General features: G+C 44.0%; 2 protein-coding genes across 2 annotated transcripts; both read right to left on the bottom strand.

Annotated features, from left to right (window-relative positions):
• Positions 1–203: 203 nt before the first annotated feature.
• Positions 204–3025, bottom strand: LOC132515610 (PRAME family member 8-like). The gene is made up of 3 exons (XM_060141975.1): positions 2781–3025; positions 1776–2348; positions 204–762 (listed from the first exon to the last, which is right to left on the bottom strand). The coding sequence occupies exons 1-3, from the start codon at positions 3023–3025 to the stop codon at positions 204–206; spliced, it is 1377 nt and encodes a 458-aa protein (XP_059997958.1).
• Positions 3026–9825: 6800 nt separating this feature from the next.
• On the bottom strand, positions 9826–21556 carry LOC132515611 (PRAME family member 27-like). Its single transcript, XM_060141976.1, has 4 exons — positions 21270–21556; positions 20252–20818; positions 18767–19249; positions 9826–9883 (listed from the first exon to the last, which is right to left on the bottom strand). The coding sequence occupies exons 1-4, from the start codon at positions 21554–21556 to the stop codon at positions 9826–9828; spliced, it is 1395 nt and encodes a 464-aa protein (XP_059997959.1).
• Positions 21557–23369: the final 1813 nt, after the last annotated feature.

The raw sequence follows: 23369 nt of genomic DNA on the forward strand, positions 1-23369 counted from the left end.
AAAGGCCTATTACCTGTCAGAGTTAACTTTTCCCTCTGCAATCCTGCACCCTCGCTTAATCACTTTTTCTTTTCACATTTACATTGAGCAGATATCTGAAACCCTGGGTCTGTTTTCCCTTTACGATTCAACTATGTCCTAGATATCAGTTTCCAAGTGCTCAGAAGAAAGCTTTTAGACGTACCCAAGTAGTTAGGGGGATTTCAGCGGTATACGATGGGCTGGGGATGAGAGAATGTGTTATCTCCACAGTGCAGACAGGGGCTGGAACTAATCCAAATGATCCTGGGACGTCCTAAGACTCGCAGAATCTCAAACAGTTCAGCCCGACACTGTGCAAGTCTCCCAGGTTGGAGGATTCGCTGAGAGCTGTAACTCTCCTGAGGGACAGGATATAGCTCCTGACTTAAACTGGGCAGCCCGGAGGTGTGTCGCAGCAGCTTCTCCATGACGGCCATGGAGATGAGGTTTCCACGCAGGCTAAAGAACATGAGCTGGGAGCAGCGGCTCAGGGGCGGCAGGATGGTCTCGAGGTGAGAGTCCATGATCCCACATTGCTCTAAATACAGTTCCTGGAGGGTGGCTGCAACTTTCTCCAACAGAACTGGGAGGAGCTCAGGACTCGAGTAGGTCAGGGTGATGCCACTCAGATCCAGGCCCTTTAGCTGACTGATGTTCGGACACTGGGACAGATGGCTCAAGTCTGAATCCGAAAGGAGGCAGTGAGTTATTGCAAGGTTGTCCAAGGGGTTTGTCAGACACCTGGGGAGAAAAAGAGGAATTACGTCTTAGAAACTGGGGTGGAAAGTGAACTTAAGGTGGGAGACAAGTGATCTGTCCAAGGCTAAGTTTGGTCTCACCATCTGATAATGATCAATACCCAGAATGCGCAGTCTCATTTTATCCTGAGATCTTTCACCTTCTTTGTGTGACTGGATCAAGTCCACAGAACCCTGAAAGCCTTCTTTCCTAATCTGCTAAAAGGGTACAACATACTCCACTTTCTTTTGAGGATGAATGAAGATAATGGAATGCACTAGAACATACTCAGAGGAGAGCCTGACACCGTGTGTCAACCAAGAGTGGGCATCACTGAATTTTAATAGTAAGTGACATCCCTAAAACTCTTCCTACTCAGGCTTCCTTCAGCCCATGCGTGGGCCACAGGCACCCATACCTCAGGCCAGGTGAGGCTTCTGGGTGACATGCATAGTGGACCAGCGTGGGCAAGATCTCACGACATCAGCTGGGGTTGCCGGTCTACAGGGCCTTAGTTACATCCCTGCATCATCTGCAAACGACCTTCCAATTTTTATTATCCCTTTGGCTCCTGCTCTATTACCAGCATCTCCAGAATCACACATTTTCCATATATTAAGTACCTTATCTGGAGCAAAAAACAACCTTTTACAGACAGGGAATCTGAGACAGGCTCAATGTGGTCATAGAACTGATGAGCACAGAGCTTCCATTTAGAAATGTTCAGACCTGATGGAGTTTTCATTCTTTAAGGCCCCCTATTTTCCTAAGTCATCTAAACAAAGGTATCGCTTCCTAAAGAAGAAATCACATACTCACACCCACTAGATCCTAACCTCTAGTCTATATCTTCCTAGCATGGCGTCCCTTTCCAGAGCCCCTATCCCAGTTTGGGTCCCTACCTTGATTTGTATGGTTATGTGATACCACACTTCAGGATAGAGCAGCAAAGCGGACAGTGTGTTTCACATTCTAGTGTTGTGTTCATCATTACCTGGTCAGTGGTGCACACTCACCTGAGCATCTCATCCAGACAGCCTTCAAGGAAGGAGGGAGATTCCATGCAGAGATCCCGGAGGTGGTGCAGCCTGAGGAACTGAGAGGTAATTTGGACAACGTGCTGCTGTTCCTGCTCGTCAAGTGCAGAGACGTGGATGTGGGAGAGAAGGAGTCTCTGCACTTTATTCATCTGGCCCAGGAGAGGAGCAAACACGGCCAGGGTGGACAGATGCCAGGTGCAGTTCACTTGCACCTCCTGGATGCAGTCCAGTTGCACCATACTCAGGACCTTCATAATATTTTCCATGGGCATTGAAAGTATCTTCAGTTTCTTACAGCACAGGTGTATGGAAGCTTTCCTCTCCTCCACCCACCTGATGAGGTAGGTGAGGAATCTATCCATGGTCCTTTCTTTGAGGTGAAGTTCTATGAACACCACCACGGGAGCCAAGGACTGCTCTGCCTTTGACCTGTCCTCAGCCACTTGTGCCATCAGTGAGCTTGAACATCCATGGACCCTGTATCCAGACCACAGTCTCCAGAAGTCCTGGCTGGTATTTCTTAAATCCAGCACCCGCAGCTTGCACCTCCTGTGGGGAAACAGCAGGTTGGCAGCGATGGTTTAAGATCCACACTGAATGAAGCCACAGTCTCAGCATTTAGGCAGCACTCATTTCCCACCTGAGCTTTTACTTCTCATCCCTGACATCACCTGCTGCCTTGCCCTCTTCTTCCCTCTCCGCCTCACCTTCCTCCATCTTGTTTCCCCTTCCATCCTTCCTGGTTCTCCACTTCTAGTACCTTAGGCATCACTAGAAAGATGTGGGGATATGTTCCTTCAGGTGCCCTTTCATCTTAGGTACTCCTACATTTCTGGAACTCAGCAATGGCCAAGGCCTCTGAGCCTCTTCCTTTGGCATCATCAGAAGCCTCTAGTCCATCAACCGGCCATCCACTCTTATGACACCAGCTGCCTCTCAAGGATGTCTAGGACTCTACCAGGATACCTGGATCAGACTCACCTGGGGCGATCCTGCTGGGCGACTAGGACATCAATACCGTCCAACACTGCTTGTAAGGTCCCCCGGTGAGGCGTCTGCATCAGACCCCCCAGAGGCAGGCGGACAAAGGGCCAGGCTTGCACCATGGCCTTCAGGGCCTCACTGTGTCTCCCATAGAAGGCCAAAATGAACAGTGGTGGGAAGAGCTCGGTGGGCAGATACTCCACAATGGAGATGACCGAGGTCTCATCCCTCAGCAGGCTCATTCCCGCCAGGCCCAGGAGTCTGGGTGGGTTCCAGACAGTCATTCTGACTCTGCTCCAAAAGGAATCCTGTGGAAACTTGCAGGGAACAAGGCATCTTTCTCAGTCAAGCATGAGCACCCCTTAATCTGTCTTCTCACCCTGCAGAGGAACAAACTCATAGCCAAATCACTGCTCCCACAGTAGTGGAAAAGCCTCTGTATAGCAGAATTCTGCTCTAGTCTCTGTGGGCACAAATCCATAACGCTGCCTCTACAGGAACCAGAGCAAGCCTCCTTCCAAGGAGGTAGAAAACCAACGACTTGTCCATTCATTTCCATTCACTACTTTGCTTAATTGTATTGCACTGGGAAGTGGGTACCACGAGCCTGAAGGCTGACCCTAATCTTTTTGGTGAAAACTTTTAGAAAATCACTTAGGTCCCTAAAACTATGGGAATAAGAGCATCATGTGGTCCAACACAGCCTCCATCCACAATTCCCACTGTTAACTTGGGCTGGAAAAGATGAAGGACATACACCTAAAATGAATGCTCTTTTGTGTACAGACTAAATATTGTAAATGTCAAGAAATAAAATTCTAAACAGTTAGATGTTTTCATTAAAAGGAAAATCATCTTGGTTAAGATAATTAAAAATGATATAAACCAAAGGACAAATCAAAATGTTGAGAGTGAGGCAAAACTACACTGAGAGGCAAAACCAAAGCATTAAATTTGTTCATCGGAAAAGAAATAACTAAAGATACCGCTCTCCCTGCCATCCTGAGCTACATGGCACAGTTCAAGACCAGCTGACCATACATAAGAGGAGAGTGTCCTTGACTGAGGTCTATAACTTACCAGCTCTGATGTGGTTGGCAGGGTGCTCAGTCCTAAGACCGGGTGGAGAACCCAGACAGTGACTCCAGAGGAAGAAGTTTCTGCATCTCTTCTTTGATGCCTGAGGCTTTTATAGGCCTTTCTAATCATGTCTTCCCCATTTCCAACTACTAACAACCAACCAGAAAGCGATGCCTGATTAGATTCCAGACTGTCCATCAGGTTAATCATGATTGGATCTTCGCCTACATCCTGATGAATTGATTGAATCTCATTTTCATTCAGGAGGGAATAAATGGGGGTAGGGGATTCAAGGACTCAATCATTGATTCACTGCACAAACATGGATTGAGTTTTCCTAATAGGGTCAGTTATAGCCATGGGTGTGGGAAGAGATTATTGGTTCCTGATATTGGACAGAAACAACAAAACTAGAAAGCATCATTGTTGGAGAATCTTTGCGCAGATCAAACTCATCAAGATGTCCAACAATTAAAACATTATAAAACTTTGGTGATGTCATTCCCAAAGGAAACAACATAAACTTCTATCTGCATCAAGTTGTCACTTAGGTGTTATATAAGAAACATAGCAGATCATGAGCCTATTCAGGGAGCAAGGGAAATGCAATGGGGGATATGCTTGGCACTCGGGGCTTAAGTCAGGGCTTCTCTGAAGCAGGTCAGGTCAAAATCACAATAAGAAGGAAGGGCGGAGACTGGGCAGTGTAGAGCTGGGCATTCCTAAAGGGACACTCTGAAGGAATCAACAGTGTATAGTATGGGTATATTCCTTTTCTCCTGGGAAAATGGAGACTAAAAGACTTTTCTCTGGGTGGAGTTTAGAAATTAAAAAGGGAACCAGTGTTTGTTTGAGGTGTTTCCTCCCAGAAAGATGGGATCAGCACAGCAAACTGGCATGAAAAGATTAAATATGAGAATGTGAGCAGAGGGAGAGGCTGGGAGCCCTGGGAAGTCAGACATTTCCAAGACTGAGAGCCACTGAGGGTGCGCACTGTGGGCTGTTCGGGAACTTGGATACGAGGGGAGACATGAACGTGGATAAGGTGCACCAAACCCTGTCCTCATCGTGGTGGCTGCTACCAGTAAACATTTTCTTTTAGGTTCTTCCTGCAGAGGACGCTCCCCAATGGCAATTTGCTCCAGCCATTTTCCTGGGGGCTTGGTAGCCAAACCATAATCTCATTGGCCCCTTTCCACGCATATTATGATAATTACTATTTCCTCAAAATTAGGAAAGTTCAGCAGAAATTCTGACCAAAGTGACATCGTTAGCCTCAGAAATAAAATTCTGCTCTTCTCATATTAAGCACTCTTCACAAATACCAACACATTTCCCTACAAAGTTCAGAAGCTATATTTGGTTTTTAAGGATCTGCTCATGGGTGACTCCCACCCCGGGCTTCATCACATGGAGATTTTTTTCTCCAGTTTCAGGATACAAAGAAAGTGTGACCCTCCCTCCACCCCTAAGAGTCCTTCATGCCTTCCTTTCCTCCATTCACTGTGATGTCCAAGTAATTCAATTATAAAACAGCCAAAGAAGGCTAGGAGTTTTGAAGAGTGTTTTCCACCTTGATATCTTTCCGGAAGATTCCTTTCACCACATTCCTGCTATGGGTATAAATGTCTTGTGCATAAAATTAGGTTAAACTGGATTGTACTCAATAGGTATTTTAACTCCCAGGCCACCAAACCCTTTTATTAATAAGCTGCAATAGAGTGAGATTAGTAACAATGATAATCACAAACATCTCTGTTTATTGAATACAACGTGGTGAGCAATGGTGTCAGCACTTTTTATCCACCACCTCGATTAACCTTCACAGGAAATGAAAGGTTCACTGCTCTTTCTCCATTTTTAGCCTGGTGGACCTGGGTCTGGGCTTGGGATAGAAACCTGCCCACTTCCATCCAGTGAATAACTGGTAGATTCCCTCAGGTGAGGGGTTCAGAAGGTCCCCTGAGTGTTAGGAAGGACTGACTGACGGACTTCACATGATGTCAGTGGAAAGGGGGAAACTGCAGACTCCAAGCTGGGGATGTTTCCCAGTTTCTGTGAAATCGAAGGAGCTATGAGGGGTCAGAGTGTTGGAATGTTCTAGAAATTATAAAAGCCCAGCCCTCTCCCTTCCCCCTGAGTAGAGGGGACCTCCTCTGTCCAACTCCACACAGAGCCTGTTTGCTCAGGGGACATACTGGGCGGCGAGGAGGAGGGAGCACATGTGCACAGAGGTGCCGTCCTTCCCACCCAATTCGGAGCCTGCAGGACGCCTGGGGTCTGGTGAGAAGCCTGGATTTGACATTTCTACCCTGTCCTGATTGCCTGTTTCATGACCTTGTTTGCTGCCCAGGTCGGAGCAGCTCCCTGAGCCCATCAGGGGGTTGTCCTTCCCGCTTCTCCAGTCACACGATCCCAAGTGACATCCTAAAACATTGCTCCAGGGTCTTTGTTCAGGGGGTTAGCATATTTCTGTGCGTCCAGTTCCCCCTCCCAGCATGAACTGACTTGGCAGCCCTCTCTTTCTGCAGCCCACCAACATCACCTCTCCGGGAACCTGGAGCCTGGTTACAATGCTGGGACACACTTCCAATGGGATCAGCAAAAATCAAGTACTTCTTTTCTAATTCCTCTGTGCTATTTTGGACAAATTGACTAACCCCAATGCATAGAGTTCCCCTGTTGCATCTCTGGATACATCGAAGCACCCAGGAATGCCGGGGGGCGACACATCCTGGGTTACAGAAGAGGACCCTGACTCCTCTGGTCTTCCTAGACATGACAGCTGATGGGAGGCCTTAGGGACCAGTCCCCTGCAGAGGCTCTCCCCTTTGTGGCTCTCTTGGTCCAGCACTTGGGCTGACAATGTTCTCCTCAGGTTCAGTAGGTTTTTTTATCTCTCCCAACTCAGATCTCTTCTTGCCCTGAAATGTCTCACTCTCTATGCCTTTTTAAAAGTCCAGCTGTCTGTGTTGGCTTCCCTTGCCTGCTCCCCCAGTACTCAACAGGGTCTGGTTCCACTTTAGATCCACTAATATCTTGCTATAAACAAGGAGCTGTTGCTCTTTCTTCCTCATCCATAAAGACTTGATGACAACATTACCCTGGGTCCAGGCAATTAATCCCAAAGGACAGGCTTGTAGAGACATGGTGGGTGGGGCAGATGTCTGGGACTCTCTCCAGGTGGAATTGGGCCACAGGGAATGAAGGAAAGAAGAGAGGGGAGTGCAGAGAATGTCCAGAGGAGCTGCTGTAGGGCCCAGAATGAGCGGGGGAGTAGAGAAATGGCAGCCTAGCAGGAGACCATGTCCTCTGGCTCTCACAGGACTGTGTCCCATCAAGTCTGGGGACTTGTGTCTGAGGCCGCTGTGGACACTGAGGCCCTGGATTGGGGGCTGTGAGTTCCCAGGGTCTGGATTGCTTTGCCCTGACTGGCATTAGGCTCCAGTGGCTGCTCTCGCACTCACGCAAGGGCACAGTGTCTGGCCAGCGAAGAGTCTGGAGAGAGAAAGAGCGGTGAGCGTCCAGTCTGGGTGCAAATACCAGGGGCCGGTTAGGAGGGAAGGCGAGGATCCTCACCTTGACATATATGCCAGAGGAAGGGATGCGCTTTGGAAATTTTGCAGTTTTGTCTCCTCACTCATCACAGCTTCCAGACTTTGAGAATTGTGTTTTTCAGGAGAAAATGAGAAATAATGAGGTCTGTTACTGTGTCTCAGTTATCCAAATGACAGCAAATTGCCTACTTTAATCCTTATGAAGGTCATAGCAGATGAAAGTCAAAGCAGTACCCATTGCTTGTCCAGCACAAATGAAGAAGGAGCGCAGGGACTGGTACTGGCCTCCCTCTTGTGGGAAAATCTTCTAACGTCCCGGGCTGACGACCGGCAGGAGCTTCTGGTGGTGGCGGTGGGTGGGGGGAGGGCTCTGTGGACAAGTTCACTGGGTTGTCTCCAGCACATGTGACACAGCCTAATACTCTTACCCAGTATTACCCTCTCACTTTTCTCCTTGATTCATTTAAAAGTATTATTTAGGGCTTCCCTGGTGGCGCAGTGGTTGAGAGTCCGCCTGCTGATGCAGGGGACACGGGTTTGTGCCCCGGTCCGGGAAGATCTCACATGCCACGGAGCGGCTGGACCCGTGAGCCATGACCGCTGAGCCTGCGCGCCCGGAGCCTGTGCTCCGCAACGGGAGAGGCCACAACAGTGAGAGGCCCGCGTACTGCAAAAAAAAAAAAAAAAAAAAAAGTATTATTTATTCTTCTTATAACTGAAAATTTGTACCCTTTGACGTATTTCTCTCCATTCCCTCTGGCCCAGCCCCTGTCAACCACCATTTTATTCTCTGTTCATGAGAAATTGATTTTCTTTTCCTTTTTTTGAGTCTACATATAAATGATACGATGTAGTATTTGTCTTTCTCTCTCTGGCTTACTTCACTTAGCATAACGTCCTCCAAGTTTATCCATATTTTCACAAATGGCAGAATTTCCTTTTTATGGCTGAATAATATACCAATATGAACATATACAACTTTTCCTTTATTCATTCGTCCATCAAAGGACTTTTAGGTTGTTTCCATACTGTGGCTATTGTGAATAACGCTGCAGTGAACATGGGTGTTCAGACGTCTCTTCAAGGATCTAGTACACTCACAGTGACCATAGTTAATAATATAATATTGTATATTTAAAATTTGCTGAGAGTAGATCTTATAAGCATTCTCACCACACACACACAAAAAGAGTTAACTATGAGGTTGTGGATGTCTTAATTATCTTGACCTTGGTAATCATTTCACAGTGTATATGTATATCACATCACCACATTGCACACTTTAAATATCTACAATTGTATTTGTCATTTATCATTCAATTAAAATGTGTTTACTGAGTATCTACAGTGTACCAACTGCTATTCTGGGTATCAGGGAAACAGCCAATTAATGTGATATGTCCCACTACCATATTATCTCATATGTACAGACTTTACATTCTATTGAGACAGACAAAAAACACATAAGCTGAAACATGAATTTAATACAGGCAGATGTGTACCTAGACCACAGTAGTGCAGGAAGGTAAAGGGACTAAAAAAGAGCCCTTCCCAATGTGCAACACTGGTATACTTACTGTTTTGAGCTGTAGGCAATCAAGACACAGCAGACTGAAACAAAGAAAACCTTTTCCCTCTCTCTGAACTACCTAAAAGAATTTAGAAAGGGGGCCTGGGCCAGAGAGAGAGCTATTATCAAGAGATAACTTTATCTGAGTGGTGTATCTGTACGGGAGGACAAACATCTAATTACCAAACAAATTACTAGCTCTTCTGTGAATCACATTCTTCCCCGTTGAAGACCTGGCACTCTCTCCCATCCCGTGTCCTGAGATCACACATGAGCCTCAATTGTTTGGCTTCTCCTTGGGTTTCACTGCACTTGTCTGACTCCTGTAGGTTTGTAATTAATTTTGTTCTTTTGTTCTCTGATTAACTTGATTCTTATACCAGCTGAAGAACATTGAAGGTTACAGAAAACATTTTTCCTCCCCAATAAAAATAAACATGCAAACTGAAGCTACAGCACAATCTTAATAATCAATAGTAAAAATGATGATTATTACATAACCTTTAGAAAAGTTAAGAACTCACTTGATGTAGTTATAAATATATATGTAAATGTAAAAACAGTAAAAGGAATATTTATTTAGTACACTGGATTTTAAAACTTTGAGAATTAAAGTGCTGTATTTCTTTGTAATAAACTTATCAAGAGTAGTATGAGCAGGGACTGCCTTCTTCCCATGGCATAATTGTCAACGGGGAGCCAACATCGTTTCTATGCTTTGTAAATTGTCATCCTCCTTTCTAAGTTTGTATCAGCCCCCAACATTTGATCCTTCATGCTTCTGACATCATGAAATTCCCGGAGAGTTTCGTTAGTCTGAAATTTCCAGCCCGTGTCACTTCCTCCGGGGCTTCTTCATCTTTTCTTCAGGTGCTTTCCTCCTTTCTGAATCTCTGGGAGAAGAGGGGTGTGAGCCTGAGAGGAACAGAGACCATGGAGAGAGGGTCGCCCTTGACTGGTTCAAGGTCACATGCAAGAAAATGGAGGGAGCAGGGTCTGAATTTACGTGCCTTTTATCCACATAAGGCACCTCACCAGGTTGTCTCCCTGTGAAGGTTGGCTCCTTTGAAGGAGAAAGGGCTCTAGTCAGCAAGTGGCTGGAACAGCAGGAGGGAAATATTCCTACCAGTATTAGTGTGGTGTATCTGACCAACCAGAATAATATATATTGTATATTATTCACATTTTCTTCATCATCCATTGACAAGCACTTAGATTGTTTCCATATCTTGCTACTGTGAATAATGCTTCAGTGAACATGGGGGTGGAGATTCTTTTTGAGACAGTGACTTCATTTCCTTCCCAGAAGTGGAATTGCTGGATCAAATGGTAGTTCTATTTTTTATTTAAAATTCACATCCATGCTGTTTTCCGTACTGGCTGCACCAAACTACATCCCCAACAACAGTGCAGGAGGGTTCCCTTTTCTCCACACCCTCACGTCACTCGTTATCTCTTGTCTTCTTGATAACAGCCATTCTAAATTTTGTGAGGTGATATTTCATTGTAGTTTTGATATGCATTTCCCTGATTAGTGATGCTGAGCATTTTTTCAAGTACCTGTTGGCCATCTGCATGTCTTCTTTGCCAGAATGATATTTAGTATGAATTGTGAGGTCAGAAACATGCAGTCCCCTGCAAATAGGCAGAATGTAGAGAAATATGGGATGCAGGTGAACTTGAAATGTGTTTTCTGTAGGATAAGGCAAACCAGGCAGAAACTTGTGGTCTGGGGTAAGAGGGTAACTCCCCCTGGAGGCCTCTCCATGGAGGGACCCAAGAGACTCTGTTCCAATCCCTTGGCTCTGACCCAGACCACACACCTAGCCTGGTGGTGCCTGAACTAGTCACCTGCACTGCAATTTTATTACTGTGGATTACTCTTGGGACACACATTCCTTCCTGGAGCACCACCAAAACAGCAATTCAACAAAAGTCACTGGTCTTGGGAAGTAAATTATGCCCCCTGAACTTATTAATAGAAGCACAAATCCTCATCTCTATAACTGAAATTTCATCCTCAGCACTCCTAGATCTCACTGTGCACAGTCATTGAGGCCACCTCAGAACACTTCTCATCCATGTTCTCAGGACACAGTTCTTCAGACTTTGGAAAAGTGGACACATGAGGAGTGATGGGATGCTGCAACATTGCTGATGAGTCAGCCCCAAACTCCCATCCTCCATTCCTGTTAGCATCATTGACCCCCTGTGTAGTATTCTGATGATACCTCTTTTTTCAGGAGCCCCTCATACCAGCCTCTGTCCATTGAAGAGAAGAACCTGCAGGAAGAAGGTGACTTAGAGCCCAGGACCCAGGATGTGGTTGACAACTAACACAGACACAGCCCAGTGTGCTCTCCTGCATAGACATAAATGCTGCTCTGATGGAAGGTTCTTGAGAAGAGCTTTAGGTCCACCTTGAGGTCAACTGTTCTCCAGTTCCAGCTTTATTTCCATAACCACAGCAATCTGACACCACTCCAGAGGGGACTGAATTAGACGTTCCTCACTCAGTAACACTCTTGGTCTTTTTCTAAGCTTTTGCTCTTCCAAGGCCTGTCCCTAGTCCAGTGTCCTCTCCTCTCTCATCTGGCTACCTCTGAGCTTCACCCCTTGCCCAGTTGTCCAGAAGATCTTGGGTCTCCAGCCAGAAACTAACACAAACAGATGTAAAGATATACCATGTTCATGGATTAGAAGAATCAATATTGTGAAAATGACCATACTTCCCAAGGCAATCTAGGAATTCAGTGCAACCCCTATCAAAATAACAACAGCATTTTTCATAGAACTAGAATTATTTTAAAATTTGTACAGAAACAGAAAAAGACCACAAATAGCCAAAACAATCTTGAGAAAGAAGAACAGAGTTGGAGGTATCATGCTGCTGCTTTAGACTACATTGCACAGATACACTAATCAAAACAGTATGGTACTGGCAAAACAAACAAACAAACCCAGAAACATAAAAATATGGAACACGGGCTTCCCTGGTGGCACAGTGGTTGAGAGTACGCCTGCCAATGCAGGGGACACGGGTTCGGGCCCTGGTCTGGGAGGATCCCACATGCTGCGCAGCAACTAGGCCCTTGTGCACCACAACTACTGAAGCCCATGAGCCTAGAGCCCATGCTCCGCAACGGGAGAGGCCACCGTAGTGAGAAGCCTGTGCACCGCAACAAAGAGCCCCCGCTCCCTGCAACTGGAGAGAGCCCATGTGCGACAGCGGGGACTCAACGCAGCCAAAAATAAAATAAATAAATTAAAAAATATATATATGGAACAGAATAGAGAGCACAGAAAAAACCCTACACACTTATGGTCAATTGATCTACGACAAAGGAGGCAAGAATATACAATGGAGAAAAGACAATCTCTTCAATAATTGGTGCTGGTAAAATTGGACACCTACATGTAAAAGAATGAAATTAGAACATTTTATAACATCATACACAAAAATAAACAAAAAATGGATTAAAGACCTAAATGTAAGGCCCCAAACCATAAAACTCCCAGAAGAAAACTTAGGTGGAACACTCTTTGACACAAATCATTGCAATATTTTTTTGATATGTCTCCTAAAACAAAGGAAACAAGAGCAAAAATAAACAAATGTTCCCTAATTAAACTTAAAAGCTTTTGCACAGCAAAGGAAACCATGGACAAAATAAAAAGACAACCTTCTGAATGGGAGAAAATATTTGCCAATGATATGACCAATAAGGAGATAATATCCAAAATAACATAGAAACAGCTGATACAACTCAACAGCAAAAAAAAAAAAATGGGCAGAAGACTTGAATGGACATTTTTCCAAAGAAGACATACAGATGGTCAACAGTCACAGTGAAAGATGTTCAGTGTTGTTAATCATCAGGGAAATGCAAATAAAAAACACAGTGAGATATCATTTCACACCTGTCGGAAGGACGATCATCAAAAAAACCACAGATCACAAATGTCGGCCAGGGGTGGAGAAAAGGGAACCCTCATACACTGTAGGTGGGAATGTGAATTGGTGCAGCCACTGTGGAAAACAGGACAGAGGTTTCTCTAAAAACTAAAAATATAACTATCATATGACTCAACAATTTCACTACTGGGTATATACCTAAAAACCCCAAGTACAATAATTCTAAAAGATACACGCATCCCAATGTGCACAGCAGCATTATTTAAAAAGCCAAGATATGGAAGCAGCCTAAGTGTCCATCAACAGTTGAATGGATAAAGAAGTGGTATATTCCACACGCACAATGGAATACTACTCAGTCATAAAAAAGAAAGAAATTTTAACATTTGCAACAACATGGATGGACTTGGAGTGTATTATGTATAATGAAATGTCAGACAGAAAATATAAATACTGTATGACATCACTTATATGTGGAATCTGAAAAATAAAATAAACTAGTAAATATAACAAAAGAGAAACAGACTCACAGATACAGAGAACAAACTAGTGTTTACCAGTAGGGAGAGGGAAGGGAGAGGGGTAAGACAGGGTTAGGGGATTAAGAGATACTAAGTACAACGTATAAAATAAATAAGCTAGGAGTATATATTGTACAGCACAGAGAATATAGCCAATATTTTATCATAATAACTATAAAAGTAGTATAAACTTTAAAAATTGTGATTTAGTATGTTGTACACCTGAAACTTATATAACATTGTACTTCAACTATACCTCAATTAAAAAAAAAAATAAAGCAGCTCAGCTTACTGATAGAAGCACTGGAGGATGATTTGAAATCCAGTGACATTTTCTTTTCCCCCTTTTTGCTAATTAAAAAAATAGAATATAGTGGTGAGCTTGACATAAGTTGAGGAAAATTATCTTCTAAGAGGATGAAATGGATAATTCAGGAACAACAGGGCTATATACAGGGAGAAAGCATTGAGAAACCAAAGAGAAGCTTTGGGGAGTACAAGGATTTTTATTACTCTATGGTTGGCAAGAACAGCAAAACATTGGAGCAACCTAAATTTACATAAGGAGACAAAGTGTTAAATTGTGGGCCATTCATTTTATGGACTACTATATGCCCGCTGATATGAAGAGTACTGATCCTTAAGACCCACCCTTAAACGTAAAAAAGCAAGATGATCTGAATCACTAAGACACCGTTTCTATAAGGGAAGCTGAACCAGATGTTAGCACATGCAAAAATAAATGTACAGAAAGTCAGAGAGAAGTCTGGAAAGTACACTAAACTGAACTCTCTGGAGAGGGGCCTGGGATGAAGAGGAAGTTCAGGGGAGATGTTTCTTCTCTCTGTATTGTTGGGATGTTTTACATTGAGAGTATAGTCCTGTCTTACTTGGGCAAAACCAACAAAAGTATGGGAAACAAATGAAGGTTTCTTTTGTTACTGAGCCAAACTCGGGTCCACTGATCTGTGTGCAGTGAAGCCAATCTACTGATACTGAGAGTGATGAAGGAAAGTGTAGCATTTATTGCAGGCACCAAGCAAAGAACGGGGGCAACTGTTGCTCAAAAGACCCTAATTCCCTGATGACTTTCAGGAAAAGATTTTTAAAGACAGGGTGAGAGAGAGTTTTGTAGGGTGTGTGATCAGCTCATGGACATTCTTCTGGTTGTTGGTGATGAGGTAATCAGGAATAAACATCATCAAGCTTCTGCTTCCGACCCCTCTGGTCTCTATGTGCTTGTAGCAGCCTGGAGTTCACTTCATTCAGTGTTTTCAAAGTAGCTCAAGGATATGGCTCAGAATGTTATCTATAGCCCTTGAGGAGGAACTAAAGGTCTTTGAATTTGTTTAATGGCTAAGCTATTATTATTTTGTCCTGCTTGATTATTTTCCTTTGTTTCTGCATTTTATCATATTTTCTGTTTATTCTTTGGAACTCAGGATAGGCCTAGGAGGATAAAGGTTTTCTACAAACAAGAGGCAGGTGCAGGACATGAGGGGGAGTCTGTCCTGGGAAGGGCCCATAGGGTTCTGCTCAGTTACACTTCCAAGTACAACTTATATGTCCAAATGCATTGACCACAAGTGCTGTTTCTTCCGTATCCAATTTATTTGTTATTGGTAGACAGTTAGTGTTGACTTTCCCCAAATGTGCATTTCAGTGCAAAATAACATTTGGCTATAAACCGTTGTTAAATATGTCCATGCGCCCACAGTTATAAGCATTTACTGCCACACCAGGCTTCTTGTTCAGCTGCAGGACCACAGGGTGATAGAGACACAGTCCCTGCACTTTATGAGACTATTAATGTTGTTGATGAAAATTCAATTAACTCTCAAGTTAAGAAGAAAAAAAAGGGAATTTTATTTGAGCCAGACTGAGGATTATAACCCAGGAAGCAGATTCTCAAAAAGCCCTGGGAACTGTTCCATGTGTTAGACGTCAAAGGCACAGTCATGTACATTTCTGAGTCAAAGGATCACTCATCAGAATGACATCCTGATGTTTTACATGAAGTTCACCAAGGATACATAGTCCAGGTAAGCACGTACAAGGTGAGCAGCAAGTCACCATGAACCCCTACAGAGCTGGGAAAGAGCACTGTTCTTTTAAGAAGTTACATTGCTGACATCAGAAGAAAAAAAATTGATCTTTAATGTTGAGCAGGCGCTCCCATCTTTGAGGAGCTCATTGCATATTAGGCAGGCAGGAGGCCCAGACAAACACAGAGAGAGACTTTTCTGTTTAATGTTTTTCTTGTCCTGCCTTAAAATATAAGTTTTATTTCATCATTGTCTAACAGGTAAGTTTGTCAACAGAAAAAATTGTAATACGTACCCTTTTCGTATGATCCAGCAGCCTCGTTCCTTGGTATCTATCCAAATGAGTTGAAAACGTATGTCCAAACCAAACATGCACATAGATGATTTTAGCAGCAAACCAAAGAAGCAAGAAAGCTGTCCTTCAGTATATGAGTGAGCAAATAAACTGTGGTGTATTCAGACAAGGAATGGGATCAAAACATGAAAAGACATGGAGGAAACTTAGTAAGTGAAAGAAGTCAATCTGAAAAGGCTACATACTGTATGAGTCCAGAAATATGACATTTTTTCTTTTCTAAAAATTTTTATTGGAGCATACATGATTTACAATGTTGTGTTACTTTCTGCTGTACAGCAAAGTGAATCAGTTCTACATATACGTATATCCACTCTTTTTTAGATTCTTTTCCCATATAGGTCATTACAAAGTATTGAGTAGACTTCCCTGTGCTATAAAGTGGGTTCTTACTAGTTATCTATTTTATATATAGCAGTGTGTATATGTCAATCCCAATCTCCCAATTTATCCCTCCCCCACCTTTCCACCCTGGAAACCATAACATTGTTTCCTACATCTGTAACTCTATATGACAATTTGGAAAAGGCAAAGCTCTGGGGAAAGCAAAAATATCAGTGGTGGCCAGGGACTGGGGGGTGGAAAAGATAAATAGGCAAAGCAAAGAGGGTTTTTAAAAAAAAAGTTTATTGGAGTATAGTTGATTTACAATGTTATGTTAGTTTCAGGTGTACAGCAAAGTGAATCAGTTACACATATACATATATCCACTCTCTCTCTTTTTTTTTTTTTACATTTGTTTCCCATACAGGCCATTGCAGAGTATTGAGTAGAGTTCCCTGTGCTATACAGCAGGTTCTTATAAGTTAGTGCAGTGAAAATACTCCATATGATACTGCACTAGTAGATACATGCAACTATACATTTGTCAAAACCCATAGAATGTACAACCCTAAGAGTGGACCTTGGTGTAAACGATGAAGTTTGGTTGATAAGGATGTCTCAGTGTAGATTCATAAATTATAACAAATGTACTCTTCTGGTGGGAGATTTGGATATCCAGGGAGGCTGTACACGTGGGGGCAAGAGACAAATGGGAACTCTCTGTACTTTCTGCTCAATTTCACTGTGAATCTAAAACTGCTCTAAAAAATAAAGTCTACTTTAAAAAATATAATTGTAATCCTAGCTCTAAAATTTTATTATTGTAAATATTTTTAAAGGAGAAAAAATCTCATTCATTGATCTCTAAAATCAGTTTTCATGTCTTATTTGTCTTGAGACGCCAAAGGAAGTTCAACATTTTTTTAAAAATCCACATGCATTCTTTACAAGTACTAAATTACCTCTATAATTTTCAAAGAAATTTCATGTATTTAATATTCATATAAATGTGCAAATATTTAAACTCAGCTAGTATTAACAGGACAGCAAAATTTTTAAAAAGTACTGACGTATACAGTCCTGCTTACAAAACCGATTTATATCCTCCTGTCTGATCTACCAGCTGGTGGCCTAGGAGACCTGAGGCTCAGAATGTCTATCACTAGAGATGAATCCAATCTCTCCTATGCCCTCCTTTCCTCCTCCCTGCACTGGCTGAGAGAGCAGCTTGAGTGAACCATGATTCATTGGTGTCCACATGTGAAAGGTGAGACCCATTTCAGGCCCTGGGTTTGCTCTCCACCCTGTTGTAAGGAGTAGAGGGTAAGCTAGAGGAATGTAGATACTGAGGTTTCCACTAGGAGAGAAAAAGAAGGGAAAGACTCATTTAGTTATCTCTTAGTGTATGCTAGCTCCAGGGCCAAGCCCTCAAGTGCATTATCTCATTGGAACTTACAAATGTCTAATGAGCTGGGTTTGTATCATTATCTTCCTTTTGCAAGGCAACCGAGGCTTTTGATTCATGTTCCTCCACCCCTATATCCACTCCATCCCTGGCGCACCAACACCCTGAATTTCCCATCAACTCCTTGAGTCAACTTTTCCCCTTCAACCTTTTTTTTTTTTCACTTTGAGACAATTATATATATTTTTTTCTTTTAACATCTTTATTGGGGTATAATTGCTTTACAATGGTGTGTTAGTTTCTGCTTTATAACAAAGTGAATCAGTTATACATATACATATGTTCCCATATCTCTTCCCTCTTGCGTCTCCCTCCCTCCCACCCTCCCTATTCCACCCCTCCAAGCGGTCACAGAGCACCGAGCCGATATCCCTGTGCCATGCGGCTGCTTCCCACTAGCTATCTACCTTACGTTTGTTAGTGTATATATGTCCATGCCTCTCTCTCGCCCTGTCACAGCTCACCCTTCCCCCTCCCCACATCCTCAAGTCCGTTCTCCAGTAGGTGTCTTTATTCCTGTCTTACCCCTAGGTTCTTCATGACATTTTCTTTTTCTTAAATTCCATATATATGTGTTAGCATACGGTATTTGTCTTTCTCTTTCTGACTTACTTCACTCTGTATGACAGACTCTAGGTCTATCCACCTCATTACAGATAGCTCAATTTCGTTTCTTTTTATGGCTGAGTAATATTCCATTGTGTATATGTGCCACATCTTCTTTATCCATTCATCCGATGATGGGCACTACAAATAGAACTACCATGTGACCCAGCAATCCCACTACTGGGCATATACCCTGAGAAAACCAAAATTCAAAAAGAGTCATGTACCAAAAGATTCATTGCAGCTCTATTTACAATAGCCCAGAGATGGAAACAACCTAAGTCCCCTTCAATCTTGTACCCCTGCTGGGTCACCTTTCCTTTTCACATTCACGTTGAGCAGATGCCTGAAACCATAGGTCTGTGTTCTCTTCACAATGCACCTATTTCCTAGGTTTCAGTTTCCAGGGACCAGAAGAATGCTTTTCATAGAGGCAACCAACTAGGGAGGGACAAAACAGCAGTATATAATGGTTTTCTCATGACAGAATATCTCATTGCCCCAGCGAGGACAGGGGCTAGAGCTAATCCAGATGGTCCTGGGCCTTCCTAAGTTCCTCATAATCTCAATCAGCTCAGCCTGAAGCTGGGCAAGTCGTCCCAGGTGTAGAATTCTCTGAGAGCTGTAACTCTCCCTTGGGGCAGGATACAGCTCTAGGATTAAACTGGGCAGTCCATCAGTATGACGCAGCAGCTTCTCCATGATGGCCATGGAGAGGAGGTTCCCACAAATGCTGAAGGTCCTGAGCTGGGAGCAGTGGCTCAGGGCAGGCAGGATGGCCTCAAGTTGACAGTCCATGATTCCACACAGATTTAAGTCCAGTTCCTGGAGCGTGGCTGCAACTTTCTCCAGCAGAACTTGGAGGAGCTCAGGACTAACGTCAGTCAGTGGGACACCACTCAGATCCAGGCCCTTTAGCTGACTGATGTTCAGGCACTGGGACAGATGTTTCAAGTCTGATTCTGTAATCAGGCAGTGAGTTATTGCGAGGTTCTCCAAGGGAGTCTTCAGGCACCTGGGAGAGAAACTGAGGAATTAGGTCTTGGAAACTGGGATGGAACGTGACCTCAAGGTGGGAGATAAGTGATTTACCCAAGGCCAAGGTCATTTTGACCATCTGATAACAATCAGTACCCAGAAGGCCCAATCTCATGTTAGCCTGACTCCTGTCATCTTCTTTGTTTGGCTGAGATAAGTACACAGAATCTTGAAAGCTCTCTCTCCTCATCAGTCAAGCAGGGTACAACATACTGCACTTCCTTTTGCGGATGAACAAAAAGAGTGGAATTCACTAGAACATGCTCAGAGGAGAGCCTAGCACAGAGTCCCAATCAAGAGTGGGCATCACTGAATTTTCATATTTAGAGTTGAAGCAAACAAAAAATACTCTCAAATCAGGGTGCCTTTAGCTCACTACTTGAGCCCCAGGTGCCCATATCTCTGGGCCAGATGAGGCTGGAGGGAGACATGCACAGAGAACCAACCTGGACAAGATCCCACATCATCAACTGGGGTCTCCAGTCTGCAGGGGCTCAGTTACATCCCTGCATCATCTGCAAACCACCTACCACTTTTTATTTTGCTTTTGGCTCCCCATTCCTTACCACCAGAATCATGCATTTCCCATATATTAATTACCTAATCTGGAGCACAAGCAACATTTTACAGATGGGGAATTTGAGACAGGCTCACTGTGGTCACAAAACGGTTGAGCGCAGAGTTCCTCTAGAAATACTCAGGTCTGAGGTTCTTTCCCCTCTTCAGTGCCCTCTTACCTGTTTTTTTTTTTTAAGTCACCTGAACAAAGACATCTCTTTCTGAGAAAGAAATCACAAACACTGATACATCTGAACCCTCCAATCTATAGCTTCCTAGCATGGTGTCCCTTTCCAGAGCCTCTATCGCACTTTGTCCCTCTACCTTGATTTGTGTGGTTATGGGATGCCACACTTCAAGGTAGAGCAACAAAGGAAACAATGCACGTGACGTTCTAGTGTTGTGTTCTCTGTTACTCGGTCAGCATCTGAGCATCTGGTCCAGGCGACCTTGGAGGAAGGAGGGAGATTCCATACGGAGACCCCGGAGGTGGTGCAGCCTGAGGAACTGAGAGGTAATTTGGACAACGTGCTGCTGTTCCAACTCCTCAAAGGCAGACACAAGAATGGGGGAGAGAAAGAGTCTCTGCACATTACCCATCTGGCCCAGGAGAGGAGCAAACACGGCCAGGGTGGACAGATGCCAGGTGCAATTCACTTGCACCTCCTGGATACAGTCCAGTTGCACCATATTCAGGACCTTCATAATATTTTCCATGGACATTGTAACAATTTTCAGCTTCTTACAGCACAGGTGTATGGAAACTTTTCTCTTCTCCACCCACTGCATGAGGTAGATAAAGAATTCATCCATGGTCCCTTCACTGAGGCAAAGTTCTATAAACACCTCCAAGGGAGCCAAGGGCTGCTCTGTCCTTGACCTGTCCTCAGCCACTGGTGCCATTGATGAGCTTGAGGACACACGGACGTTGGATCCAGACCACATGCTCCAGAAGTCCTGGCCAGTATTCCTTAAATCCAGCACCCGCAGTTTGCACCTCCTGTGGGGGAAACAGCAGATTGGCAGGGATGGTTTAAGATCCACACATAATGAAACCACAGTCTCAGAATTTAGGCAACACTCACTTCCCACGTGTGCTTTTACTTCACGTTCCTGACGTCACCTGCTGCCTTGTCCTCTTCTTCCCTCTCTGCCTTTCTTTCCTCCATCTCCTTTCCCACTTCCATTCTTTCTGGTTTTCTACTTCTAGTACCTTTAATCATCACTAGAAGGCTGTGGGGGCATGTTCTTTCAGGCTCCCCTGCATCTTAGGCATTCCTACACTTCCAGAAGGCATTTCCCAAAGTGAGCTCCGCAATGGCCAAGGCCTCTGAGCTTCTTCCTTGGCATCACCAGAAGCCTCTGGTCCATCCCTTGGCTACCCACTCTTACGACACCAGCTGTCTCTTCAACAATGTCTAGGACCCTACCAGCCTACCTGGCAGACTCACCTGGGGCAATCCTTCTGGGCAAGCAGGACATCAAGCCCATCCAACACTGCTTGTAAGGTCCCCACATGAGGCATCTCCATCAGGCCTCCCAGAGGCAGGCGTACAAAGGGCCAGGTTTGCACCATGGCCTTCAGGGTCTCACTGTGTCTCCCATGGAAGGCCTCCATGAACAGTGATGGGAAGAACTCTGTGGGTAGATCCTCCAGAGCAGCAAAGGCCAAGGCCTCATCCCTCAGCAGGCTCATTCCCACCAGGTCCAGGAGTCTGGGTGGATTCCAGATACTCATTCTGATCTTTTCCAAAAGGACCTGTGGAAGCCATCAGAGAACAAGACATCCTTTTCATGCCAAGCATGAGCAAGCCTCCATTGTCTCCCCACCCTTCAGAGGGACTTAGCACAGTGGTAGAAGTGCCTCAATTTTCCCCAATTCCACTCTAGTTTCAGCGGGCACAAAGCCATAACTCTTTCCTACTAGCAGCAGAACAAGTATCTCACAAGTACCAAGGAGAAGGAAAGGCAACCACTAGTCCATCCATTTCCACCCACTGCTTTGCTTAATTCATGTCCCAGTGGTAAGTGTGCACCATGAGCCTTAACATTGTCCCTTATCTTTCTTGGGGGAAAACTTTCAGACCATCACTTAGGGCCCCAGAACTATGGGAATAGGAGCATCATGTGGTCCAGAACAGCCTCCATCTTCAATTCCCACAGTTAACTTGGCTGAGAAAGATGAAGGAGATGCCCCTGAAATGAATGCTATTTGCACAAAGTAAATATTTTAAACGCCAAGAAATAAAATTCCAAAGAGATACTTTTCATTAAAAAGAATATCTGTTTGGTTAAGACATTTAGAAATAATATAAACCAAAGCACAAATCAAAGTATTTTGGATTAAGGCAAAATTACACTTAGAGGTAAAACCAAAATCTTAAATCAGTTTATCTGAAAAGAAATAAGAAACCTTCCATACCAAGCTACATGCCACCATTCAAGACACAGAGATCATGGGTAAGATGAGGGTGTCCTTAGCTGAGGTATGTAACTGACCAGCTCTGATGATATTGGCGGGGTGGTGCTAGGACCTCAGACTCCTCGGAAAATCTGGGAAGTGACTGGATTCTGCATCTCTTCTTTGGTACAGGAAGATTTTATATACCTTTCTAATCACAACTTCCTTCTTTCCAACTACTAACTTCCAATCAGAAAGCATACCTGATTAGATTCCAGACTGTCCATCAGGTTAATCCTGATGGGATCTTTGTCTATCTCAAGAGGAATGGATTGAATCAGATATTCATTCAGGAAAGAGAAAGAACGAAGGAGGGGTATTGGAGTCAAAGGCACGTTCCTTGATTCACTCCACAAATATTAATTGGGTTTGGCCAATACCAATAGTTATACCTGTGGGTATGAGACAGGGAAGGGGCTATTGATTTGTGATATTGGATAGGAAAAACAAAAATTTAAAGCATCAGTGTTGGGGGATCTTTGACCGTATCACAATTATCAAAATGTCCCAGAATAAAAAGAGCTTCATGAAGGCAGTGGTGTTGTTCCCAACGGAAACACAATAAATCCATCCCTGTATCAAGTGTCACTTAGGTGTTATGTCGGAAACATGGGAGATCATGAGCTGATTCGGGCAGCAAGGGAAGTTCTTTGGGGGATGTGGTTGGTTTTCCAGCCTTATGTCAAGGCTTCTCTGAAGGAGGTCAGGTCAAAATCACAGTGAGAAGGGTGGGGCTGGGCAGCATGGAGCTGGGCATTCCTAAAGGGACCATGTGAATGAGACAAACAGTGGAAAACATAGTTGTTGTTGTTGTTGTTTTTTTCTCCTGAGAAGGGAGAAGATTTAAAGGCTATTCTCTGGGTGGAGTTTAGAAATTAAAAGGGAGTGGCTAAGAGGAGGCAGTGTCATCTCTGACGGTGTTTCCTCCCAGAAAGATGGTATCAGCACAGCACACAGGCATGAAAAGGCTAATCTGAGAATGTGAGAAGAGGGAGAGGCTGGGAGCCCTGGGAAGTCAGGCATTTCCAAGACTGAGACCCACTGAGGGTGGGCACTGTGGGCTGTTTGGGAACTTGGAACCAGGGGGAGA

The sequence above is a fragment of the Lagenorhynchus albirostris genome, chromosome 2 (genome assembly GCF_949774975.1).
Source record: "Lagenorhynchus albirostris chromosome 2, mLagAlb1.1, whole genome shotgun sequence".
In the NCBI taxonomy this organism is placed as follows: domain Eukaryota; kingdom Metazoa; phylum Chordata; class Mammalia; order Artiodactyla; family Delphinidae; genus Lagenorhynchus; species Lagenorhynchus albirostris.

Excerpts from the sequence above, each read along its gene's own strand:
- LOC132515610 (XM_060141975.1), bottom strand. The coding sequence starts at position 3,025 with ATGAGCCTGCTGAGGGATGAGACCTCGGTCATCTCCATTGTGGAGTAT. Across the intron at positions 2,349-2,780 it reads GCCCAGCAGGATCGCCCCAG|GAGGTGCAAGCTGCGGGTGC; the intron begins GTGAGTCTGATC and ends GTTTCCCCACAG. Across the intron at positions 763-1,775 it reads TGTCTGGATGAGATGCTCAG|GTGTCTGACAAACCCCTTGG; the intron begins GTGAGTGTGCAC and ends TTTTCTCCCCAG.
- LOC132515611 (XM_060141976.1), bottom strand. The coding sequence starts at position 21,556 with ATGAGTATCTGGAATCCACCCAGACTCCTGGACCTGGTGGGAATGAGC. Across the intron at positions 20,819-21,269 it reads GCCCAGAAGGATTGCCCCAG|GAGGTGCAAACTGCGGGTGC; the intron begins GTGAGTCTGCCA and ends TTTCCCCCACAG. Across the intron at positions 9,884-18,766 it reads ATTATGAGGAACTTAGGAAG|AGATTCAGAAAGGAGGAAAG; the intron begins GCCCAGGACCAT and ends CTCTTCTCCCAG.